The sequence below is a fragment of the Lampris incognitus genome, chromosome 1, assembly GCF_029633865.1.
Source record: "Lampris incognitus isolate fLamInc1 chromosome 1, fLamInc1.hap2, whole genome shotgun sequence".
Classification (NCBI taxonomy): domain Eukaryota; kingdom Metazoa; phylum Chordata; class Actinopteri; order Lampriformes; family Lampridae; genus Lampris; species Lampris incognitus.
In genome coordinates this window covers 1,820,446-1,841,957 of record NC_079211.1, presented here as the reverse complement: position 1 = coordinate 1,841,957, position 21,512 = coordinate 1,820,446, and the positions used below count along the sequence as shown (strand labels likewise).

The window sequence follows — 21,512 nt, the reverse complement described above, 5'->3', positions numbered from 1 at the left end:
GTCCAGAGGCAGCTAGAGAGGAGGAAGGGTAGGCGTGTGGAGGTGAGAGTTGGAACTTTGAATGTTGGCACTATGACTGGTAAAGGGAGAGAGCTGGTTGATGGAAAGAAGAAAGGTAGGTATACTGTGTGTGCAAGAGACCAGGTGGAAGGGGAGTAAGGCCAGGAGTATCGGAGGTGGGTTCAAACTCTTCTACCATGGTGTGAATGGGAGGAGTAATGGGGTAGGGGTAATTCTGAAGGAAGAGTATGTCAAGAGCGTGCTGGAGGTGAAGAGAGTGTCAGACAGAGTGATGAGTATGAAGCTGGAAATCGAAGGTGTATTGCTGAATGTTAACAGCACATATGCCCCGCAAGTTGGGTGTGAGATGGAAGAGAAAGAAGAATTCTGGAGTGAGTTGGACGACATGGTGGAGAGGGTACCCAAGGAGGAGAGAGTGGTGATTGGAGCGCACTTCAATGGGCATGTTGGTGAAGGGAACAGAGGTGATGAGGAGGTGATGGGAAGGTATGGAGTCAAGGAGGGAAATGTGGAAGGACAGATGGTGGTGGATTTTGCGAAAAGGATGGAAATGGCTGCGGTGAATACATATTTCAAGAAGAGGGAGGAACACAGGGTGAAGTACAAGAGTGGAGAAAAGTGCACACAGGTGGACTATATCTTATGTAGAAGGCGCCATCTAAAAGGGATTGGAGACTGCAAGGTGGTGACAGGGGAGAACGTAGCTAGGCAGCATAGGATGGTGGTCTGTAGGATGACTTTGGAGACCAAGAAGAGGAAGCGAGTGAAGACACAGCCGAAGGTCAAATGGTGGAAGTTGAAGAAGGAAGACTGTTGTGTGGAGTTCAGGCAGGAGTTAAGACAGGCACTGGGTGGTAGTGAAGAGTTGCCAGATGTCTGGGCAAGCACTGCAGAAATAGTGAGGGAGACAGCTAGGAAGGTACTTGGTGTGTCATCAGGACAGAGGAGGGAAGACAAGGAGACTTGGTGGTGGAATGAGGAAGTACAGCAAAGTATACAGAGGAAGAGGTTGGCAAATAAGAAGTGGGATAGTCAGAGAGATGAAGAAAGTAGATAGGAGTACAAGGAGATGCAGCGTAAAGCGAAGAGAGAGGTGGCAAAGGCAAAGGAAAAGGCATATGGTGAGTTGTATGACAGGTTATTGTTATTAATAACAATAACAATAATAATGATGATAATAATAATGTTAATAATAACACTAATAATAATGATCATAATACTAATGATAATAATAATAATAGTAATATAATGATGATAATAATATGGATAATAATAATAATAATATTATAATATATATTGTATTTCTTTGTTGTTGTCTTTAACATGGACCTAACTTTGCGTCTGAATAAAATAAGATTTGTTTGTTCGTAAAGGAAAAAAAATTAATGATGATGATAATAATGATAATAGTAACAATAATAAACCATTGCATATTAAGGAAACCCTTGATCATATCGTGGCAGGGTGCCCTGAGCGGGCCAAAACTGAATACCTACAAAGACACAACAAGGCCGCCACATACGTACCTGCACAGGAAAAAATAATTCAACATCAACACAAAAGAAAAATGTATGAGCACGAGCCCCAAACAGTAACAGAAAAACACCACATCAAAATCTTATGGGACAAGCCAGTATAGACAGATCGTGAGATAAAGGCCAACAGACCAGACGTCATCATCAAGAACAAAAAAGAAAAAAGCTGCCTACTCATCGACATGTCCATGCCGACTGAAAGGAGCACCTCAGTAAAAGTAACTGAAAAACTGTCCAAATATAAAGACCTTGAAATCCAGACTGAACAAATGTGGGGAATGAAAACCACAACAGTACCAGTAGTGATAGGAGCCCTGGGACTTGTAAAAACCACAACAATACCAGTAGTGACAGGAGCCCTGCAACTTGTAAAAACCACAACAATACCAGTAGTGATAGGAGCCCTGGGACTTGTAAAAACCACAACAAGACCAGTAGTGATAGGAGCCCTGCGACTTGTAAAAACCACAACAATACCAGTAGTGATAGGATCCCTGGGACTTGTAAAAACCACAGCAAGACCAGTAGTGATAGGATCCCTGGGACTTGTAAAAACCACAACAATACCAGTAGTGATAGGAGCCCTAGGACTTGTACAAACCACAACAATACCAGTAGTGATAGGAGCCCTGGGACTTGTAAAAACCACAACAGTACCAGTAGTGATAGGAGCCCTGGGACTTGTAAAAACCACAAAAAGACCAGTAGTGATAGGAGCCCTGGGACTTGTAAAAACCACAACAAGACCAGTAGTGATAGGAGCCCTGGGACTTGTAAAAACCACAACAATACCAGTAGTGACAAGAGCCCTGGGACTTACTGCATTGCATTCGCCAACTGCATCTCTGCGGCCAGCAGTCTCGAAGGAGACGCCTCACCACTTTCGTGACAAGGCGAATCCAGGCCGAACCACTGCTTTTTCTGGCACACCCAGAGACGCATTCATGTGACGAACACAAGCCGACTCTGCCCCCCTCCCGAAGACAGTGTTGCCAATTATTGCTGCTTCATCGAGTCTGGCCATAGTCGGATCTGACGAGACCAAGGCGCGAACCCCAGTCCCCAGTGGGAAACTGCATCAACACAAAGCCGATGCTTAGACCGCTACACTACCTTGGACTACCCAGCTGCTATCCTTGAGGCTGGCCCAAAATGCGGCCTTCATAGAGCAATGAGACCGCTCGCACAACCCACTGGCCTGCGGGTGGTACACGGTGGTGCGGTGGAGTTTCACCCTATGCTCTCTGCGACTGCGTTCCAGAGCTCAGACACAAAATGTGAGCCCCGGTCCGAGGAGAGGTCAGATGGGGTGCCAAGCCAGGCGACCCAGGTTCCGAAGAACGCCCAGGCTATGTCGGTGGACATCATCGATGACAGTGAGATGGCTTCTGGCCATCGAGTGGTCCTGTCCACCATGGTGAGGAGGTAAGTAAAACCGTGGGACGGGGGCAGGGGGCCCACTAGGTCCACGTTTACGTGGTCGAATCTCCTTTCAGGCACCGCGAACTGTGCCAGGGGGCTCTAGTGTGGCGGTGCACTTTAGAGTGCTGACACGTGGCGTTGTCAGCACTCCAGGTGTCAACCCAGTCTCATCTTTTTTGAGCCTGTGCCAGACAAACTTGGCTGGCACCAGTCTTTGGGACAGCTCTTTGCCAGAATGGGAGAGGCCATGGACAGCATCAAAAACACACTGCTTCCAGCCTGTTGGAATTTCGGGCTGGGGCCGACCCGTGGAGACGTCGCAAAGGGGCGTGGTGCCAGCGTCATCAAAAGCCACATCCTCTATCTGTAGTCCTGTGATAGCCGTCCTGAAAGCCTGCACGTCCGGGTCGGCAGCCTGGTCGGCAGCCTGGTCAGCTGCCATGCGGGCACAGTCAAGACTCAAGTGGATGGCCCCTGCAATGGCCCGGGAGAGGCAGTCAGCGACGAGGTTGGTTTTGCCAGCAACATGCTGTACATCTGTGGCGAACTCTGAGATGTATAGAGCTGTCGTTGCTGGCGGGCAGACCACGGCTCAGCCACCTTGGCCATGGCGAACGTCAATGTTCCACAAACGCCGTGAACTGGCGGCCCGCTAGCAGGGAACGGAAGTGTCAAATGGCGAGGTAGAGAGCAGGAGCTCCCGATCGAAGGTGCTAACGGAAGTGGTTCGAATTCCCGGGTTACCTCCGGCTTGGTCAGGCGTCCCTACAGACACAATTGGCTGTGTCTGCGGGTGGGAAGCCGGATGTGGGTATGTGTCCTGGTCGCTGCACTAGCACCTCATCTGGTCGGTCGGGGCGCCTGTTCAGGGAGGAGGGGAACTGGGGGGAATAGCGTGATCCTCCCACGCGCTACGTCCCCCTGGTGAAACTCCTCACTGTCAGGTGAAAAGAAGCGGCTGGTGGCTCCACATGTATGGGAGGAGACATGTGGTAGTCTGCAGCCCTTCCCGGATCAGCAGAGGGGGTGGAACAGCGACCAAGATGGCTCAGAAGAGTGGGATAATTGGAATACAACTGAGGAGAAAAAGGGGGAAAAAATCCAAAAAAACATTCAAAGGATTTTGAGAAAAACAGAATAACAGACTTTCAAGTCATTCTGGAATAAGAGGGCCAACAAGTAAAGCGTCTCATATATTTTGTTTTTCATTCAAGTTTTTAGCCTGATGAATTAAACTGACGATTCCATTACTGGAACAACTGAGAAAGAGCTAAACAGGACAATAATATTCAGTTAGAAGTACTGACAGCTCCCAGTCAGCTCAAGGACAAAAATCCAAGCCACAGTGGTAACAAATCTTCCAGAATAGCCAGACAGGAGAAAGAAAAAGAAAAGAAAGGAAAGGAAAGGAAAGGAAAAGAAAAGAAATGAAAAATAACAAAAGAAAAGGACAGAAAAATAAGAAAAGAAAAAAGAAAAATAAGAAAAGAAAAGAAAAGAAAAGAAAAGAGAAATATGTTTGGTGTTCTGGTTCTGACTGGAGGAAAAGACCAACACATCCAGAGGAGAGAAATTCCATCTCAGTGAATATGAAACTAACATCATCCAGAGACTGCATCCTAGCAAGACTTTCTCTAGTCTAGTCTAGACTTTCTTTAGTCTAGTCTAGTCTAGAATTTCTCTAGTCTAGTTTAGTCTAGACTTTCTCTAGTGGCATATGACACATATACAGTTTGTTCTCTTACAGTTTCATATTCATCTGACTGCACAATCCAAAACAATTTCCACTGAATGGAGTCCAACGAGTCAAATGAAATGTACAGTAGAATAACCTTCAATAGGGAAATGAGCAACCAGTCATAAGAAGCAGATCAGGGCTCCCCACTGCACCCTGATAACAGATGTCAGGAATATTCCAGTATATACTTTAATAATAATTCTTCACTTTCAGGCAGGCTAATGGAGCAGTGGAGGCCAGTAATGCTTCACAGCAACAGACTGCAGCGGCGATGCACCAGTCATCATGGAGTGTAATTACAAACCAAACCAGTGGACCAAAGAGCTAATCCTCATTTCATCCATGACACAACAAAACAGCTTCCCGGCAATTTCTGTGTCTGACGGCAAAGCACAATCACTCAATTAAGCCGCCTGATGAAATGAAATGAGCCAATTTCCCTTGAGGACAGAAAATTGAGGCTCTAGTAATTGACGATTGTGAATCATTCCTACTTGTAACTGCATTCCCTGCAGTCTAGCACACGTATTTTATTAGAACAAGCAAACTGCCTGGAAGTTGAATGTAGTCGGCTTTGCTTGAAAAAGCTCTGATGCCACTCCATGAGCTTGTGTGGAACTAATCTCTGGTGCAGTGGGTCAAACCTGCTATGTTAAAAAGAGACCAAATGAATAAAGAAAAAGTAAAAGGCTAAATCCAAATGCTTGAATTGTTGATCAAGCTGCACAACTGGGGGGGAAACACCTTAGATCATGTCTATACTAACATAAAGGAAGCCTACAGGGCCTTACCCTGCCCCCATCTTGGACAGTCAAACCCCCTCTCTTTGTTTCTTGTCCCAGCACACAAAGCCCTTGCTATCAGTGCTACGCTGACCAGCAGGACAGTTAAAGTTCGGCCTGAAGGAGCCATCTCTCAACTCCAGGACTGTTCTGAACACACAGAATGGAGTATATCTGCCCATCAGACAGACCTGAGGGGTACACTTCATCTGTATTGTCATACATTAACTACTGCACAGAATGTCACTGTTAGCAAAAGGATCCGAGTGTACCCAAATGAGAAACCATGGATAAACAGTGAAGTCCAACGGTTGCTCAGGGCAAGAGACATGGCTTTTAAATCAGGAGACACTTCAGCCTACGGCTTCACCAGAGCAAACCTTAAGAGAGGTATCAGATCTGCAAAACACAACTACAAACTATGAATAGAGGAGGGCTTCAACAGTAACGCCAACCCACAGAGGATGTAACAAGGCATCAGGCCATCACAGAGTATAAAACATTAAATAACACACAGCATACACCAGCCAACAACGCTGACAACCTAGCGGTGGAACTGAACAACTTCTTTGCTCGGTTTGACAAAGACAATAACCAACCTCCAGTCGGTTTCAAAATGTTGGGAGACCCACAGACAGGCCCTTGTTCTACACACTCCAGAGGTGCGGTGGACTCTCCGCAGCATCAACAGCATCAGCATATATGGAAAGCAGCAGGCCTGATAGTGTGCAAGGGCGTGTACTCCAGGCCTGTGCTGACCAGCTAGCAGAGGTATTCACACATTTTCAATCTCTCTCTATCTTTATGCACAGTCCCCACATGCCTCAAATACAGCACCATCGTGCCCTTTCCCAAAAAACCTGTGGTAACCTGTCTCAATGACTATCTGCCAGTTGCTCTCACCCATCATTTCAAAATGCTTCGGACGACTGGTACTCACCCACACCAAAGACACTGTCCCAGCTGATCTAGACCAACACCAGTTTTCCTACCAGGCAAACAGATTGACTGAGGGCGCCATCTGTGTGGCTCCAAATACAGCTCTCTCTCACCTGGAAAGACCCAACACCTATGTCAGGATGCACTTTGTTGATTACAGCCCATCATACCAAACAAGCTGGTCAACACACTCCACAAACTAGGACTAACTTCCTCCATATGCAATTGGATACTGGACTTCCTCATCAATTGCCCCCAGACTGTAAGACTGGGCAAGCACATATCCTCCACCCTCACCCTGAGCACCGGCGTCCCCCAGGGTTGTGTGCTGAGCCCCCTCCTTTATACACTGTTTACACAAGACTGCCAACCCATCCACAACTCAAACACTATTGTTAAGTTTGTGGATGATGCGACAGTCATCAGGCTCATATTAGATCGTTGGTGTCAACCTGCCCTCCATTCAGGACTTATACACCTCCAGAGTCAGGAAACACACCATGGTCACAACCCGTTCTAACTTCTCCACTCTGGTAGGCACTACAGAGCACTGTACTCCAAAACAACCAGATATAAAAACAGTTTATTTCCACAGGCTGTCATTCAAATGAATGCTTAACACCGTCACTAAATCCAACCATGTTGTATATACTGTACTGTATATTGTACGTATACTGGTACACTCTGTCATGTCCATCTACCTCAGGCATGTATGTAAGAAACCTGCTAACATCTATTAGACATCTCTGATATATTATCTGCACCACTGCACTTTATCACCTCTTATTTCACTTGTATCAGTCAGTCCTTATGTATATATGTGAAGATTGTTGTGTTATAGTGTTGTTATTCTGTTAAGTACACTGACAGAGCCACGAAACCAGTGTCACATTCCAAGTATTGCAAACCTACATGGCCAATAAACATGATTCTGATGATACGACAGTCATCGGGCTCATATCAGACAACAACGAAGCGGCATACAGGGAGGAGGTTCAGAACCTGATAACGTGCTGTGCTAACAACAACCTGGTCTTAAACACCAACAAGACCAAAGAGATTATAGTGGGCTTTAGGCACTCCAAGAAGATCACACAGTTCCGTCCACATCAACAGAGGCTGTGGAGGGAGTCCCCAGCTCAAGGTTCCTGGGAGCCACCATCACAGAGGACCTCTCCTGGGCTGACAACACCTCAGCAGTGGTGGGTAAGGCACAACAACACCGTTATTTTCTGAGGAGGCTAAGGAGAGCCACCTTCCCACAAAAGCAGCTTGTCACCTTTTATAGATGCTCCATCGAGGGCATCTTAGCAAACTGCATGACAGCCTGGTACAGCAGCTGCACCAAAGCTGACAAAAAGCCCTCCAGCGTGTTGTGGAAACAGCACAGGACATTGTTGGCATTGCGCTGTCTTCACTAGAACATCTTCACAGCACTTGCTGTGTGAGGAGGGTTAAGAACTTCAAAAAAGATATTACACACCCCGGACACCATCTGTTTCAGCCCCGCCCATCAGGTAGGTGCTTCAGATCAATCCGCACACGCACAAAGAGACGGAAAAGCAGCTTCTTTCCCAAAGCTGTGGACTAATGAACTCAGACCTCTCCTCAGTCTGACGAGACTGATGTGCTGCCACCATTGGGCACGTGCAATATTTACTCACATGTCACTTAAACCACATCACATCTGTCCACTGAACCTTTACTGCATTTCTGCTGATGATGTTTTTGCACTTTGTAAGTTGTATTTTATCGTTAACTGTATTTTATACCTTATACTGATTATATTTTGCATTTTTATCATTTAGACTCTGTACTTTTTATTGCTGATATTTTTACATTTGTTATCTGTTTTTTGTATCTACCATTTTGAAGTTGACACACCTGCAGTTTCCGTGTGCTTGGCACAATGAAAATAAAGTTCTACTTGATTCTTGAGTTTGTTGCTCAGACCGATGAGGGTTCAGCTAGTGCTGACCTTTACATTACTGAAACCCCAGCAAGCTTCCCAAACTGGACCCAAACACAAAGCAGAAACTCATCTGAAGATGGATGAGCGATGTGGCGGTGCTGACAGCTTGGCCCATCGCCACCGTGTCCCACATCGCCTGCAGATAGGCGGTGCCAACTCTACCAGCGCTTCATTATTGACAGCACCAGCAAGAAGGATAAACGATAAATGACAGCAAGCAAGGCAGCGCGTGCCCCCTCCAAACTCATCTCTCTGCCGTTACTGGAGTTCTCATTCAAGGTGTCGCAGACAGTCAGGTCTCTACCATAAAACAACTCTCCGCCTATTTTGTGTTTGTGTTCAGATGGAGCCAGGAGCCATATGGCATCATGAAGGCACTGAGGGTGAATGTCTGACTGTCACCCTTACAATACATGGCCTGCACCTGAGACCGAGTTTGACAGATGGCGTGTCACCTTTGACAGTGTGTGTGTGCGTGTGTGTGTGTGTGTGTGTGTGTGTGAGAGAGAGAGACACACACACACACACACACACACACACACACACACACACACACACACACACACACACACACACACACACACACACAGGATGAACGCCAGTAAAAATACTCTCGTGTCTGGAGCATTAGCGGCTGTTGGAGGGTTGTGGTTCTTGCTGTGCTGCATCACACACTGACAGGACTCCTCTACAGATTTAATTAACCTTTCCCTCGCCTCATTCACGCCTGGACTTCAATGCAAAATGGGGAGAAAAAACACGGGTACTTTTATGACTTGAATGAAGTGAAGTTATTTTGTCAAGTGTTCAGCATCATGCGCCCTGCAGAGCAGCATGGTGGTACCAATCTTCATGAGGGACACAAGGGTGCTCCCACTGTTCACCCTTCATCACACATTAAGGAAGCTGGTTGGCTGGGAGGTAAAGGCTTCCTCCACCCGTGATGATATGAATTATCAGAGGCGAGCTCGTGGCAGGGCGGCTCAGCAGTCACCACCGCCGCCGTGTGATGTTTGATACGGAGTAGGGGGGATGTCACATGTACTGGATGACTGCCGTCACTTATGGATTGGCACCGAGCATTTCATGCCCCATTTGGAGTACAAGTATGGTGGGTGATGCTGTGGTTGTGTTACATGCAGGTATTAACGTTGCACGAGGGCTCCGATATCAATTCTGAAGCCGACCCGTCCACACTCCTGGCTGATCAGCACACAACACAGACAGCAGCCATGACGGCCCGGCATCTCATGTCGCATTCACCACCACAGTGATGGGGCATTTACAGCTGGATTCAGTCCGTCACCGAGGTGAAAGCTCTTTTTTGTCTCCGAGTTTTGTTTTATTATTTTATTATTATTTTAGCTCTTGTAGCTGAGAAAGAGTGACAGCTGTAGGATTTCACAGTTCATCTGTTTAACGATGGAAATTTTGATTTTTATGCAATTTTATTAAAATAATTTGCAATTTACTATGAAATAATGTATTGAAAACAAAATCAGAAATCCTGTTTGTCATATTTAGGTAAAACCTCCTAACGTTGTCTACATCCCTTGCCATTTTAATTCGTCATATTTCCTGTGATGGATGAGAGGAGCATCAGTATGAAGACATGTCTTTCAGAATGGAGCCTGGCTGAGTGCTAGCTAGCCACAGCTGCCTGTCCATCAGCTGGAACACCTCCTCTCTGTCCTCAGCAGTCCAGACACAGCTAATGATTTAGATGTTGGAGATAACTTGACTTTACCTGCTGGGCCTAAATGTTCATATTCATCATCTGGAGGCAGATGGCCTCGCTGAGCAGCAGATTCCTTACACATAATGATTCAAGACTACGTACATCTGGCACCTGTCAGACCACCAACCCAACATAAAGCCACAATAAAGATGTTATTTTAAGAGTTCTGTCGGAGAACTTGAATAAATAAATAAATAAATAATATGTCTTTTGCCTCCTGGTAGAGAAGTGTTTATGTATTTGACAAAGTTATCAGTAACTCCCTGTCTGATGTAATGGAAGTGGTGGAATAGGAAGGGTTGCTTTTAGACTCTTTTGTGTTGGGGTTAAGCTCGTTGTCTTCATGTGTATGTGATAAATGATACAGATTCTTGCAGAAAGCCCAGGTGGAGAGAATGACCAGGTGGAAAGAAAGACCAAGTAGACAGAAAGACCAGGTGGAGAGAATGACCAGGTGGAAAGAAAGACCAGGTGGAGAGAAATACCAGGTGGAGAGAAAGACCAGGTGGAGAGAAAGACCAGGTGGAGAGAAATACCAGGTGGAGAGAAAGACCAGGTGGAAAGAAATACCAGCTGGAGAGAAAGACCAGGTAGACAGAAAGACCAGGTGGAGAGAATGACCAGGTGGAAAGAAAGACCAAGTAGACAGAAAGAACAGGTGGACAGAAAGACCAGGTGGAGAGAAAGACCAGGTGGAGAGAAATACCAGGTGGAAAGAAATACCAGGTGGAGAGAAAGACCAGGTAGACAGAAAGACCAGGTGGACAGAAATACCAGGTGGAGAGAAAGACCAGGTGGAGAGAAAGACCAGGTGGAGAGAAATACCAGGTGGAGAGAAAGACCAGGTAGAGAGAAAGACCAGGTGGACAGAAATACCAGGTGGAGAGAAATACCAGGTGGAGAGAAATACCAGGTGGAGAGAATGACCAGGTGGAAAGAAAGACCAAGTAGACAGAAAGACCAGGTGGAGAGAATGACCAGGTGGAAAGAAAGACCAAGTAGACAGAAAGAACAGGTGGACAGAAAGACCAGGTGGAGAGAAAGACCAGGTAGAGAGAAAGACCAGGTGGACAGAAATACCAGGTGGAGAGAAAGACCAGGTGGAGAGAAATACCAGGTGGAGAGAATGACCAGGTGGAAAGAAAGACCAAGTAGACAGAAAGACCAGGTGGAGAGAATGACCAGGTGGAAAGAAAGACCAAGTAGACAGAAAGAACAGGTGGACAGAAAGACCAGGTGGAGAGAAAGACCAGGTAGAGAGAAAGACCAGGTGGAGAGAAAGACCAGGTGGACAGAAAGACCAAGTGGAAAGAAAGACCGGATGGAGAGAAAGACCAGGTGGACAGAAAGACCAAGTGGAAAGAAAGACCGGATGGAGAGAAAGACCAGGTGGACAGAAAGACCAAGTGGAAAGAAAGACCGGATGGAGAGAAAGAACAGGTGGACAGAAAGACCAAGTGGAAAGAAAGACCGGATGGAGAGAAAGACCAGGTGGACAGAAAGACCAAGTGGAAAGAAAGACCGGATGGAGAGAAAGACCAGGTGGACAGAAAGACCAAGTGGAAAGAAAGACCAGATGGAGAGAAAGAACAGGTGGACAGAAAGACCAGATGGAGAGAAAGACCAGGTGGACAGAAAGACCGGATGGAGAGAAAGACCAGGTGGACAGAAAGACCGGATGGAAAGAAAGACCAGGTGGACAGAAAGACCGGATGGAGAGAAAGAACAGGTGGACAGAAAGACCAGATGGAGAGAAAGACCAGGTGGACAGAAAGACCAAGTGGAAAGAAAGACCGGATGGACAGAAAGACCAGGTGGACAGAAAGACCAAGTGGAAAGAAAGACCGGATGGAGAGAAAGAACAGGTGGACAGCCACACCATGGACTGCATCATGCTGTCATGCTTTAAAAAGGCTGCTCAGCATCACACTGGGAATGGCCACTCTCATAACACAACACAACACAAACACACCATTAAAAGAAAAAACCAACCAACCAACATGCACATTTCATCAAGCAGTATTGTTCTTGTGGAGCAACTGTATCAGTGGTGGAGAACTATAATCAGACATTCAATACAAGCTCACCAGCACCTGCATGATTTTTATTTTTTATTTTTTTTTACACAAAACGACCATTTTACTGTTCCATTCATCCATAAGGTGTTGTGATTTTCCTGACAGAGATGTCTGAAATATTGTTGTCATTTTTTAACAATTTCATGGAAATCACAGATAGCTGAAGTGGTTCATCTGGACACAGTGTTTGTTGGGAGATGTCTCTCAACAAGTACTGTGTCCAGATAAACACTGTGTCCAGATGAACACTGTGTCCAGATAAGTACTGTGTCCAGATGAACACTGTGTCCAAATAAGCACTGTGTCCAGATGAACACTGTGTCCAGATGAATGCTGTGTCCAGATAAGTACTGTGTCCAGATGAACACTGTGTCCAGATGAACACTGTGTCCAGATAAGTACTGTGTCCAGATAAACACTGTGTCCAGATGAACACTGTGTCCAGATAAGTACTGTGTCCAGATGAACACTGTGTCCAAATAAGCACTGTGTCCAGATGAATGCTGTGTCCAGATAAGTACTGTGTCCAGATGAACACTGTGTCCAAATAAGCACTGTGTCCAGATGAACACTGTGTCCAAACAAGCACTGTGTCCAGATGAACACTGTGTCCAAATAAGCACTGTGTCCAGATAAGCACTGTGTCCAGATGAACACTGTGTCCAGATAAGCACTGTGTCCAGATGAAAACTGTGTCCAGATAAACAGTGTCTAGATGAACACTGTGTCCAGATAAACACTGTGTCCAGATAAGTACTGTGTCCAGATAAACACTGTGTCCAGATGAACACTGTGTCCAGATAAGTACTGTGTCCAGATGAACACTGTGTTCAGATAAACAGTGTCCAGATGAAAACTGTGTCCAGATAAACACTGTGTCCAGATAAGTACTGTGTCCAGATAAACACTGTGTCCAGATGAACAATGTGTCTAGATAAACACTGTGTCCAGATAAACACTGTGTCCAGATGAACCGTGCCCAGATAAACACTGTGTCCAGATGAACACTGTGTCCAGATAAGTACTGTGTCCAGATGAACACTGTGTCCAAATAAGCACTGTGTCCAGATGAATGCTGTGTCCAGATAAGTACTGTGTCCAGATGAACACTGTGTCCAAATAAGCACTGTGTCCAGATGAACACTGTGTCCAAACAAGCACTGTGTCCAGATGAACACTGTGTCCAAATAAGCACTGTATCCAGATAAGCACTGTGTCCAGATGAACACTGTGTCCAGATAAGCGCTGTGTCCAGATGAACACTGTGTCCAGATAAACAGTGTCTAGATGAACACTGTGTCCAGATAAACACTGTGTCCAGATAAGTACTGTGTCCAGATAAACACTGTGTCCAGATGAACACTGTGTCCAGATAAGTACTGTGTCCAGATGAACACTGTGTCCAGATAAACAGTGTCCAGATGAACACTGTGTCCAGATAAACACTGTGTCCAGATAAACACTGTGTCCAGATAAACACTGTGTCCAGATAAACAATGTGTCCAGATAAACACTGTGTCCAGATAAACACTGTGTCCAGATGAACCGTGCCCAGATAAACACTGTGTCCAGATGAACACTGTGTCCAGATAAGTACTGTGTCCAGATGAACACTGTGTCCAAATAAGCACTGTGTCCAGATGAATGCTGTGTCCAGATAAGTACTGTGTCCAGATGAACACTGTGTCCAAATAAGCACTGTGTCCAGATGAACACTGTGTCCAAACAAGCACTGTGTCCAGAAGAACACTGTGTCCAAATAAGCACTGTGTCCAGATAAGCACTGTGTCCAGATGAACACTGTGTCCAGATAAGCACTGTGTCCAGATGAACACTGTGTCCAGATAAACAGTGTCTAGATGAACACTGTGTCCAGATAAACACTGTGTCCAGATAAGTACTGTGTCCAGATAAACACGGTGTCCAGATGAACACTGTGTCCAGATAAGTACTGTGTCCAGATGAACACTGTGTCAAGATAAACAGTGTCCAGATGAACACTGTGTCCAGATAAACACTGTGTCCAGATAAGTACTGTGTCCAGATAAACACTGTGTCCAGATAAACACTGTGTCCAGATGAACACTGTGTCCAGATAAACACTGTGTCCAGATAAACACTGTGTCCAGATGAACCGTGCCCAGATAAACACTGTGTCCAGATGAACCGTGCCCAGATAAACACTGTGTCCAGATGAACCGTGCCCAGATAAACACTGTGTCCAGATAAACACTGTGTCCAGATGAAGTCTGTGTCCAGATGAACCAATTCAACTTTATGTGATTTCCTTAGCTGGATTATTGAGCACTGCGTAAACACAATTTCATGGAAAAGTTTTCATTCATTGTTAAAAAAAACTTATCATTACTGATGAAGCATAATCAGCCCTTTATTCCGGAGCTCACATAAATAGTCGAGTTTTACATCTAAAGTTCAGTAAGTTCTTTCAGAGTATAAAATAAAATAATTTCTGACCAGTAAAATGTGATTAAAATAATTACGGGTGGAAGGTAACAGTATTTAGACAGGGGGTGTTGGTGAATATAATAATAATAATTATCATTATTATCATGACGATAATAATAATCATGACAATATAATAATAATAATATAATAAAATAATAATAATAATAATAAGAGTTCATGATTTCAAAAAAGTTGAGTCAATATTTTAAAAAGTTGACATGTATTGTCACACCGTAATGGATTGACAGATTTAAGTCGATTTTGTTTGTATAGCCCAATATCACAAATGTACAAATTATTTTGATTTGATGTTTTGGAAAGGGGTTGTAGGTATCCCCTCGGATGTCAAAGCTCCAGTCTGTGATTTATGTGACTACATGAAATGGAATTATGCCTGTGGAGCTAAGACAAACCAAGTCTCTAGCTTCCTTTAAATCTCATCTTAAAACTTTTCTTTTTATGAAAGCTTTTACAAATATGTGATAGCTGTTTTTATTTATTCATACGGTTTTTATTTTTACTCTTATTTGATCTTACTCTTTATTTTTGCCTTGTCTGGTTTAATCTTTTTTTGTTTTTGTTTTTTTGTGAAGCACTTTGTAATATTGCTTTACAAAAGTGCTATATAAACAAAATTATTATTATTACATAAAACAAGCATTTTGTATCTTTCTCAGCCGGTGGTAATAGAACATGTGGGTGTGTTTTACTCCAGTCTTTACTACAACATTAATGATGTGAACAAACCTGTGACAGCATCACAACACATTAGAAACACATGTAGTTGTTGTTGTATTAGGACACCTGTCAATCAGTCTGCTGCGGTCCTGTGATTTGTATTTTGGTACTGGGGCGACGCTTTGCTTTACATTTGGATTAAGGACTGCAGCTTTAAACAAATTCAAGTATTAACCCACTTTGTTTGTTTGTTTTATTAATCCCCTAAAATGAATGCTGACTGATGGAATGAAACCACAGTTCCTGGATTATTTCAAGGAGCAGATGAGGGTGAGAAACACAATCACTTCATCTTCCTCTTAGTCTCTCAGTGTCCTCCTCTGTCCAGGATGAACGGAGGGGGAGACATTTGGCCTGTGTTAAAACACAGCCACTTGTGTGTGTGTGTGTGTGTGTGTGTGTGTGTGTGTGTGTGTGTGTGTGTGTGTGTGTGTGTGTGTGTGTGTGTGTGGAGACTGGCGGACCAGGAGGAAATTAGAATGAAATACTGACTTCATTTGTGAATAAGTGGGGCTGAACGGCCTTTGTCGGCACTACAGCGTCCACATTCACTTGATGGAAACCTCTGGATGGGTCATTTCTCTGAGCTGCTTCATTAAATAGTGAAAGTCACAAGTGCGATGCCTGGCGACAGAAAGAGGACTGAGATGTATGGAGGTGGAACACTCGGAAGATATGTCTTTGTCCTTGTGTGAGACCTGGATGATGGATAAAATAGTTCGGCATGCAGAAACAGAATAACTCAAATCTATAACCTTTTTTTTTTTTGTTAATCTGAGAGCAACAGCTTCAGAAACAACACTCTAGTCCTGTTCGGACCAACACAAGACTGACCCTCAGCTCTAGTCCTGTTTGGACCAACCCCCAGCTCTAGTCCTGTTCAGACCAACACAAGACTGACCCTCAGCTCTAGTCCTGTTCGGAACAAAACAAGACTGACCCTCAGCTCTAGTCCTGTTAAGACCAACACAAGACTGACCCTCAGCTCTAGTCCTGTTCAGACCAACACAAGACTGACCCTCAGCTCTAGTCCTGTTCGGACCAACACAAGACTGACCCTCAGCTCTAGTCCTGTTCAGACCAACACAAGACTGATCCTCAGCTCTAGTCCTGTTTGGACCAACACAAGACTGACCCTCAGCTCCAGTCCTGTTCAGACCAACACAAGACTGACCCTCAGCTCTAGTCCTGTTAAGACCAACACAAGACTGACCCCCAGCTCTAGTCCTGTTCGGAACAAAACAAGACTGACCCTCAGCTCTAGTCCTGTTCGGAACAACACAAGACTGACCATCAGCTCTAGTCCTGTTCAGACCAACCCCCAGCTCTAGTCCTGTTCAGACCAACACAAGACTGATCCTCAGCTCCAGTCCTGTTCGGACCAACACAAGACTGACCCTCAGCTCTAGTCCTGTTCGGACCAACACAAGACTGACCCCCAGCTCTAGTCCTGTTCGGAACAAAACAAGACTGACCCTCAGCTCTAGTCCTGTTCGGAACAACACAAGACTGACCATCAGCTCTAGTCCTGTTCAGACCAACCCCCAGCTCTAGTCCTGTTCGGACCAACACAAGACTGACCCTCAGCCCAGCTCAAACTAAACATTCAGCTTGGCTTTTGATTGTTGTACACGCAATATAATTTAGTATATATATTTAGGATAAATATAATTAAATAGCATTAAATAAATATCATTAAATATCATTTAGTATAGCACTGGAGAAAAAAACACCCGCAATGTGTTTTTTTTCCCCCCTATGGATTTGTTTTATTTTATCATAAAAGTAATGGAGCGGCTCTTCAGGAATTTCCAAGACTCCAAAGGAGAGACCCAGCAGGAGGTGGTGAGAGGGGCTATAGGAGGAGGTGTAGGAGAGGGGAGGAGGTGTGTGTGGAGGGTTGTTGGATCTCAGCGGAGGGCCTTTCGAAGGCTGACAGGAAGCCTGAAAGGCTTGTACAGTGAGTGGCCCGGTTGGAGGCAAGCGGCCTGGCGGAGGCGAGCGGCCTGGCCAGAGGTGAGAGGCTTGGCGGAGGCGAGCGGCCTGGCCAGAGGTGAGAGGCCCGGCCGGAGGTGAACGGCCTGGCCAGAGGTGAGAGGCCCGGCTGGAGGCGAGCCGCCCGGCTGGAGGCAAGCCGCCCGACCGGAGGCGAGCGGCGGGTAAGTTCTGGTCACTAGTGGCTCTTTGGTTTGTTTGAGCTTTTAGCGGTGCTGAATGTCCACCGTGTGCCGAGCCAAAGGAGATGGCAGACATCGAAACAAATCACGGGTTCGGCTTTTGATGCCATTCTGAAAGAGTCTCAGCCTTCCTCATTAGTCTTACTCTCAGCCAGTGTAATAATCACTATTACTGACAAGATATGAATGAGTTGAATGTTAGGCTGTTGAACATCAGACTTCATCTTTTCTTCTCCTGTTACTCGAGGTTCTAGTCAAGGAAGTCTAATCAACCACCACCATTTTAACTGCCCGTCACTTCTTTAAATGTCACTGGTTCCCAACGAGGATGTAGTCGTATGGGCAGTGGTTGTGGTTTGGATGTGTACGGGCAGTGGTTGTGGTTTGGATGTGTACGGGCAGTGTTTGTAGTGTGGATGTGTACGGGCAGTGTTTGTAGTGTGGATGTGTACGGGCAGTGTTTGTAGTGTGGATGTGTACGGGCAGTGTTTGTAGTGTGGATGCGTACGGGCAGTGTTTGTAGTGTGGATGTGTACGGGCAGTGTTTGTAGTGTGGATGTATACAGGCAGTGTTTGTAGTGTGGATGTGTACAGGCAGTGTTTGTAGTGTGGATGTATACAGGCAGTGTTTGTAGTGTGGATGTGTACGGGCAGTGGTTGTGGTTTGGATGTATACAGCTAGTGTTTGTAGTGTGGATGTGTACGGGCAGTGTTTGTAGTGTGGATGTGTACGGGCAGTGTTTGTAGTGTGGATGTATACAGGCAGTGTTTGTAGTGTGGATGCGTACGGGCAGTGTTTGTAGTGTGGATGTGTACGGGCAGTGTTTGTAGTGTGGATGTGTACGGGCAGTGTTTGTAGTGTGGATGTGTACAGGCAGTGTTTGTAGTGTGGATGTATACAGGCAGTGTTTGTAGTGTGGATGTGTATGGGCAGTGTTTGTAGTGTGGATGTGTACGGGCAGTGTTTGTAGTGTGGATGTGTACGGGCAGTGTTTGTAGTGTGGATGTGTACAGGCAGTGTTTGTAGTGTGGATGTATACAGGCAGTGTTTGTAGTGTGGATGTATACAGGCAGTGTTTGTAGTGTGGATGTGTATGGGCAGTGTTTGTAGTGTGGATGTATACAGGCAGTGTTTGTAGTGTGGATGTATACAGGCAGTGTTTGTAGTGTGGATGTGTATGGGCAGTGTTTGTAGTGTGGATGTGTACGGGCAGTGTTTGTAGTGTGGATGTGTACGGGCAGTGTTTGTAGTGTGGATGTGTACGGGCAGTGGTTGTGGTTTGGATGTGTACGGGCAGTGTTTGTAGTGTGGATGTGTACGGGCAGTGTTTGTAGTGTGGATGTGTACGGGCAGTGTTTGTAGTGTGGATGTATACAGGCAGTGTTTGTAGTGTGGATGTGTATGGGCAGTGTTTATAGTGTGGATGTGTACAGGCAGTGTGTGTAGTGTGGATGTGTACGGGCAGTGTTTGTAGCGTCGATGTGTACGGGCAGTGTTTGTAGTGTGGATGTGTACGGGCAGTGTTTGTAGTGTGGATGTGTACGGGCAGTGTTTGTAGTGTGGATGTGTACGGGCAGTGTTTGTAGTGTGGATGTGTCGGTGTGTAGTGAAGACCCATGCTGCACATCAGTTTTATGATGGAGGAGGAAAGAAAGATCCAGTATCTGAGATGTTTCACAGCAGTGTCATACAGGACTCGGCACTTAAATACCTCTGACAGGATAAATGCAAAAGCTATTGTTTTAAAGCAGATGATCTACGAGGGGGCATCTGTACTTCAAACATAAAAAAGCTTATTAAGACTGGAAATAAAAATACAAACCAAGATAAAAATAGTAATAATATGAAGGATATCCCCAATATTCAACCCTTCAAAGCGCACTGAGAAGAAAGCCAGAGAAAACATCTCGTACATGAAAATGCACGCTGACTGTAGAAAAGAAAGAGCCGGCGATGTGCTATCCAGCGTCTGCATTTAATGCAGTACAGATCTGCCCTGTTCAAAGGGAAAAGCCCCGTCCTCCATCTCGGGTTTGCACTGCGATCACATTTGCACTTCAAACCACTGAACCCATTTAATCAGCCATTGTGCATGCCCACTCAACCGCCGCACACATTCTAAGCAAAACCTCAGACTGAGCAACACAAAGCTATCTGTGATTACACGCTAGCCCACGGGGAAACTTTATCAAACTCCTGCCTCCCCCACCGAGAAGACCAGGTGACTCGCAACCGCGCAGTCGGAAGACCAAATTCTTTTCTGCATATGCCGAGGGAAGTTGTCTTTGATCCACACGGAGGCAGCTGCACGTCTGCGCCGGTACAACGCCGCTCTCGCCCAATCAGAAACGCTCTTCCTCCCACCAATCAGGGGCTTCATCTCCGCATCAAACGCAGCACATCCAGCCGCACGTCTCCAACACGTCTCGCTTTTCTCCCACTTGGAAACCGAAGAAACCGAACCCCACAGATAACGTTTGACACTGACACTTCAGGCATTTAGCAGCGGCTCTTATCCAGCATGACTCACAGTGAGAATAAGTGTAGCATGAACCTCCACACACAGACCTACAACATCACAATCAGTAAAACAAGGAGCCTAGAAAAGTACATCCAGATAACAGGATGAACAAGAAGCATGGCAGACTCACCCATCTCATTGTCCGACTTATCCATTTCCATGTCGGTGAGGTTCAGGGCTGAGCTGGAGCGACTTGAGAGGCATGAGGTTTGCCCGGCCTTCACCCCCCGTCCCCACAGAGCCATGTTACGCTCCGGCGATCCAGGCTCATGGTTCCCGGTGGCGACGGGTCCTCTGTTGTAACTGCTGAGGGGGTGAGACAGGCCTGTCTCGGGGCACAGGGCCAAACCACGACGGGCGGCTGGCTCACAAATACCCAGCTGCCTCAGTGAAAACATTTGTCCTGTGAAGATAACACCAAAAAACAGACAAAATTAAAAAATCAAATCAAATAATGACCAAAGACCTTGTTGAATGAAGACACTTAAATGCCTTCAATTTACTCCTGAGGCAGGGTTTTTCCTGCATAGAGAATGACGAGGCGGCCGCCTCCGTCAAATCCCGGCCCGCCTCCAGCTCTCAACGGGGGTCTTAATGAAAAACACTGTTTTCTGACGAGCGCTGCACTCGGTGGATGTCATTTTTAACTGCAATTGTGGCATTACGCCGTTACCGATGTGGTGGCGCTGTGTCGTAATCAGCACAGTGCAGCTGGAAAGGTGCTGCCAAACTGCCGAAGAGGAAAAAAGAGCTGCAATTTTCCAGAAGTTTCCAAATGTGAAAAGTGTAAATAAAAGCAAAGGCTTTTAGGCTATATTTATGTTCAACTGCACTGCAAGAGGGCCCACGTGAACTTTAAATGAACACAACAGCTGATGTTATATTTGATTTAACTTTAAACAACTTCGCCGCCCGGTGACTGCTGGGAGAGGCTCCAGCATCCCCGCGACCCAGACAGAATAAACGGTCTGGATAATGGATGGATGGATGGATGCTGCTAATTGTGTAAATTAACACATCAGCATTTATGTTGTATTTAATTTAATGTTGACCAGGGCACCCTTATTTTTTTAATAAAACATGCTTCAACGTGATAATTGTCATTTTCTTCAATCATAAAATTATTAGAACTCCTAAAATATGCTGCTTGTAAAAGAAAAGGTGTTTGCTTGAGCCAGCTGAAGGCACAGTACACATGCACGTGTGTGCACATGGTCAGGATGGTACCACCTCCGCCTTCATCTGAGCCCGGAAACCCTGGGCTCAGACCCGATGACTTCTACACAAAGACTCCACAGAAACCTCACAGGGTGTGTTACAATAGATGGATTAATTACCTTGTGTGATACGATACTCACATTTAGCACAAATCATGGCAGTGCAA

General features: G+C 45.7%; 1 protein-coding gene across 7 annotated transcripts in view; it reads right to left on the bottom strand.

Moving 5' to 3' along the window:
* The window catches only part of si:dkey-237h12.3 (teneurin-3), a 322,689-nt gene that overhangs the window by 295,618 nt on the left and 5,559 nt on the right, over positions 1-21,512 (bottom strand). For 4 of the 7 annotated variants that reach the window (XM_056290062.1, XM_056290038.1, XM_056290054.1 and 1 more), the window contains exon 2: positions 20,276-20,531. The exons of 2 other annotated variants lie outside the window; for them this stretch is intronic. In XM_056290062.1, the coding sequence (XP_056146037.1) occupies positions 20,276-20,531 (256 nt within the window). Of the gene's footprint in view, positions 1-20,258; positions 20,532-21,512 lie in introns of all 7 variants that reach the window. One more of the 7 variants, XM_056290030.1, reaches the window with a different exon arrangement.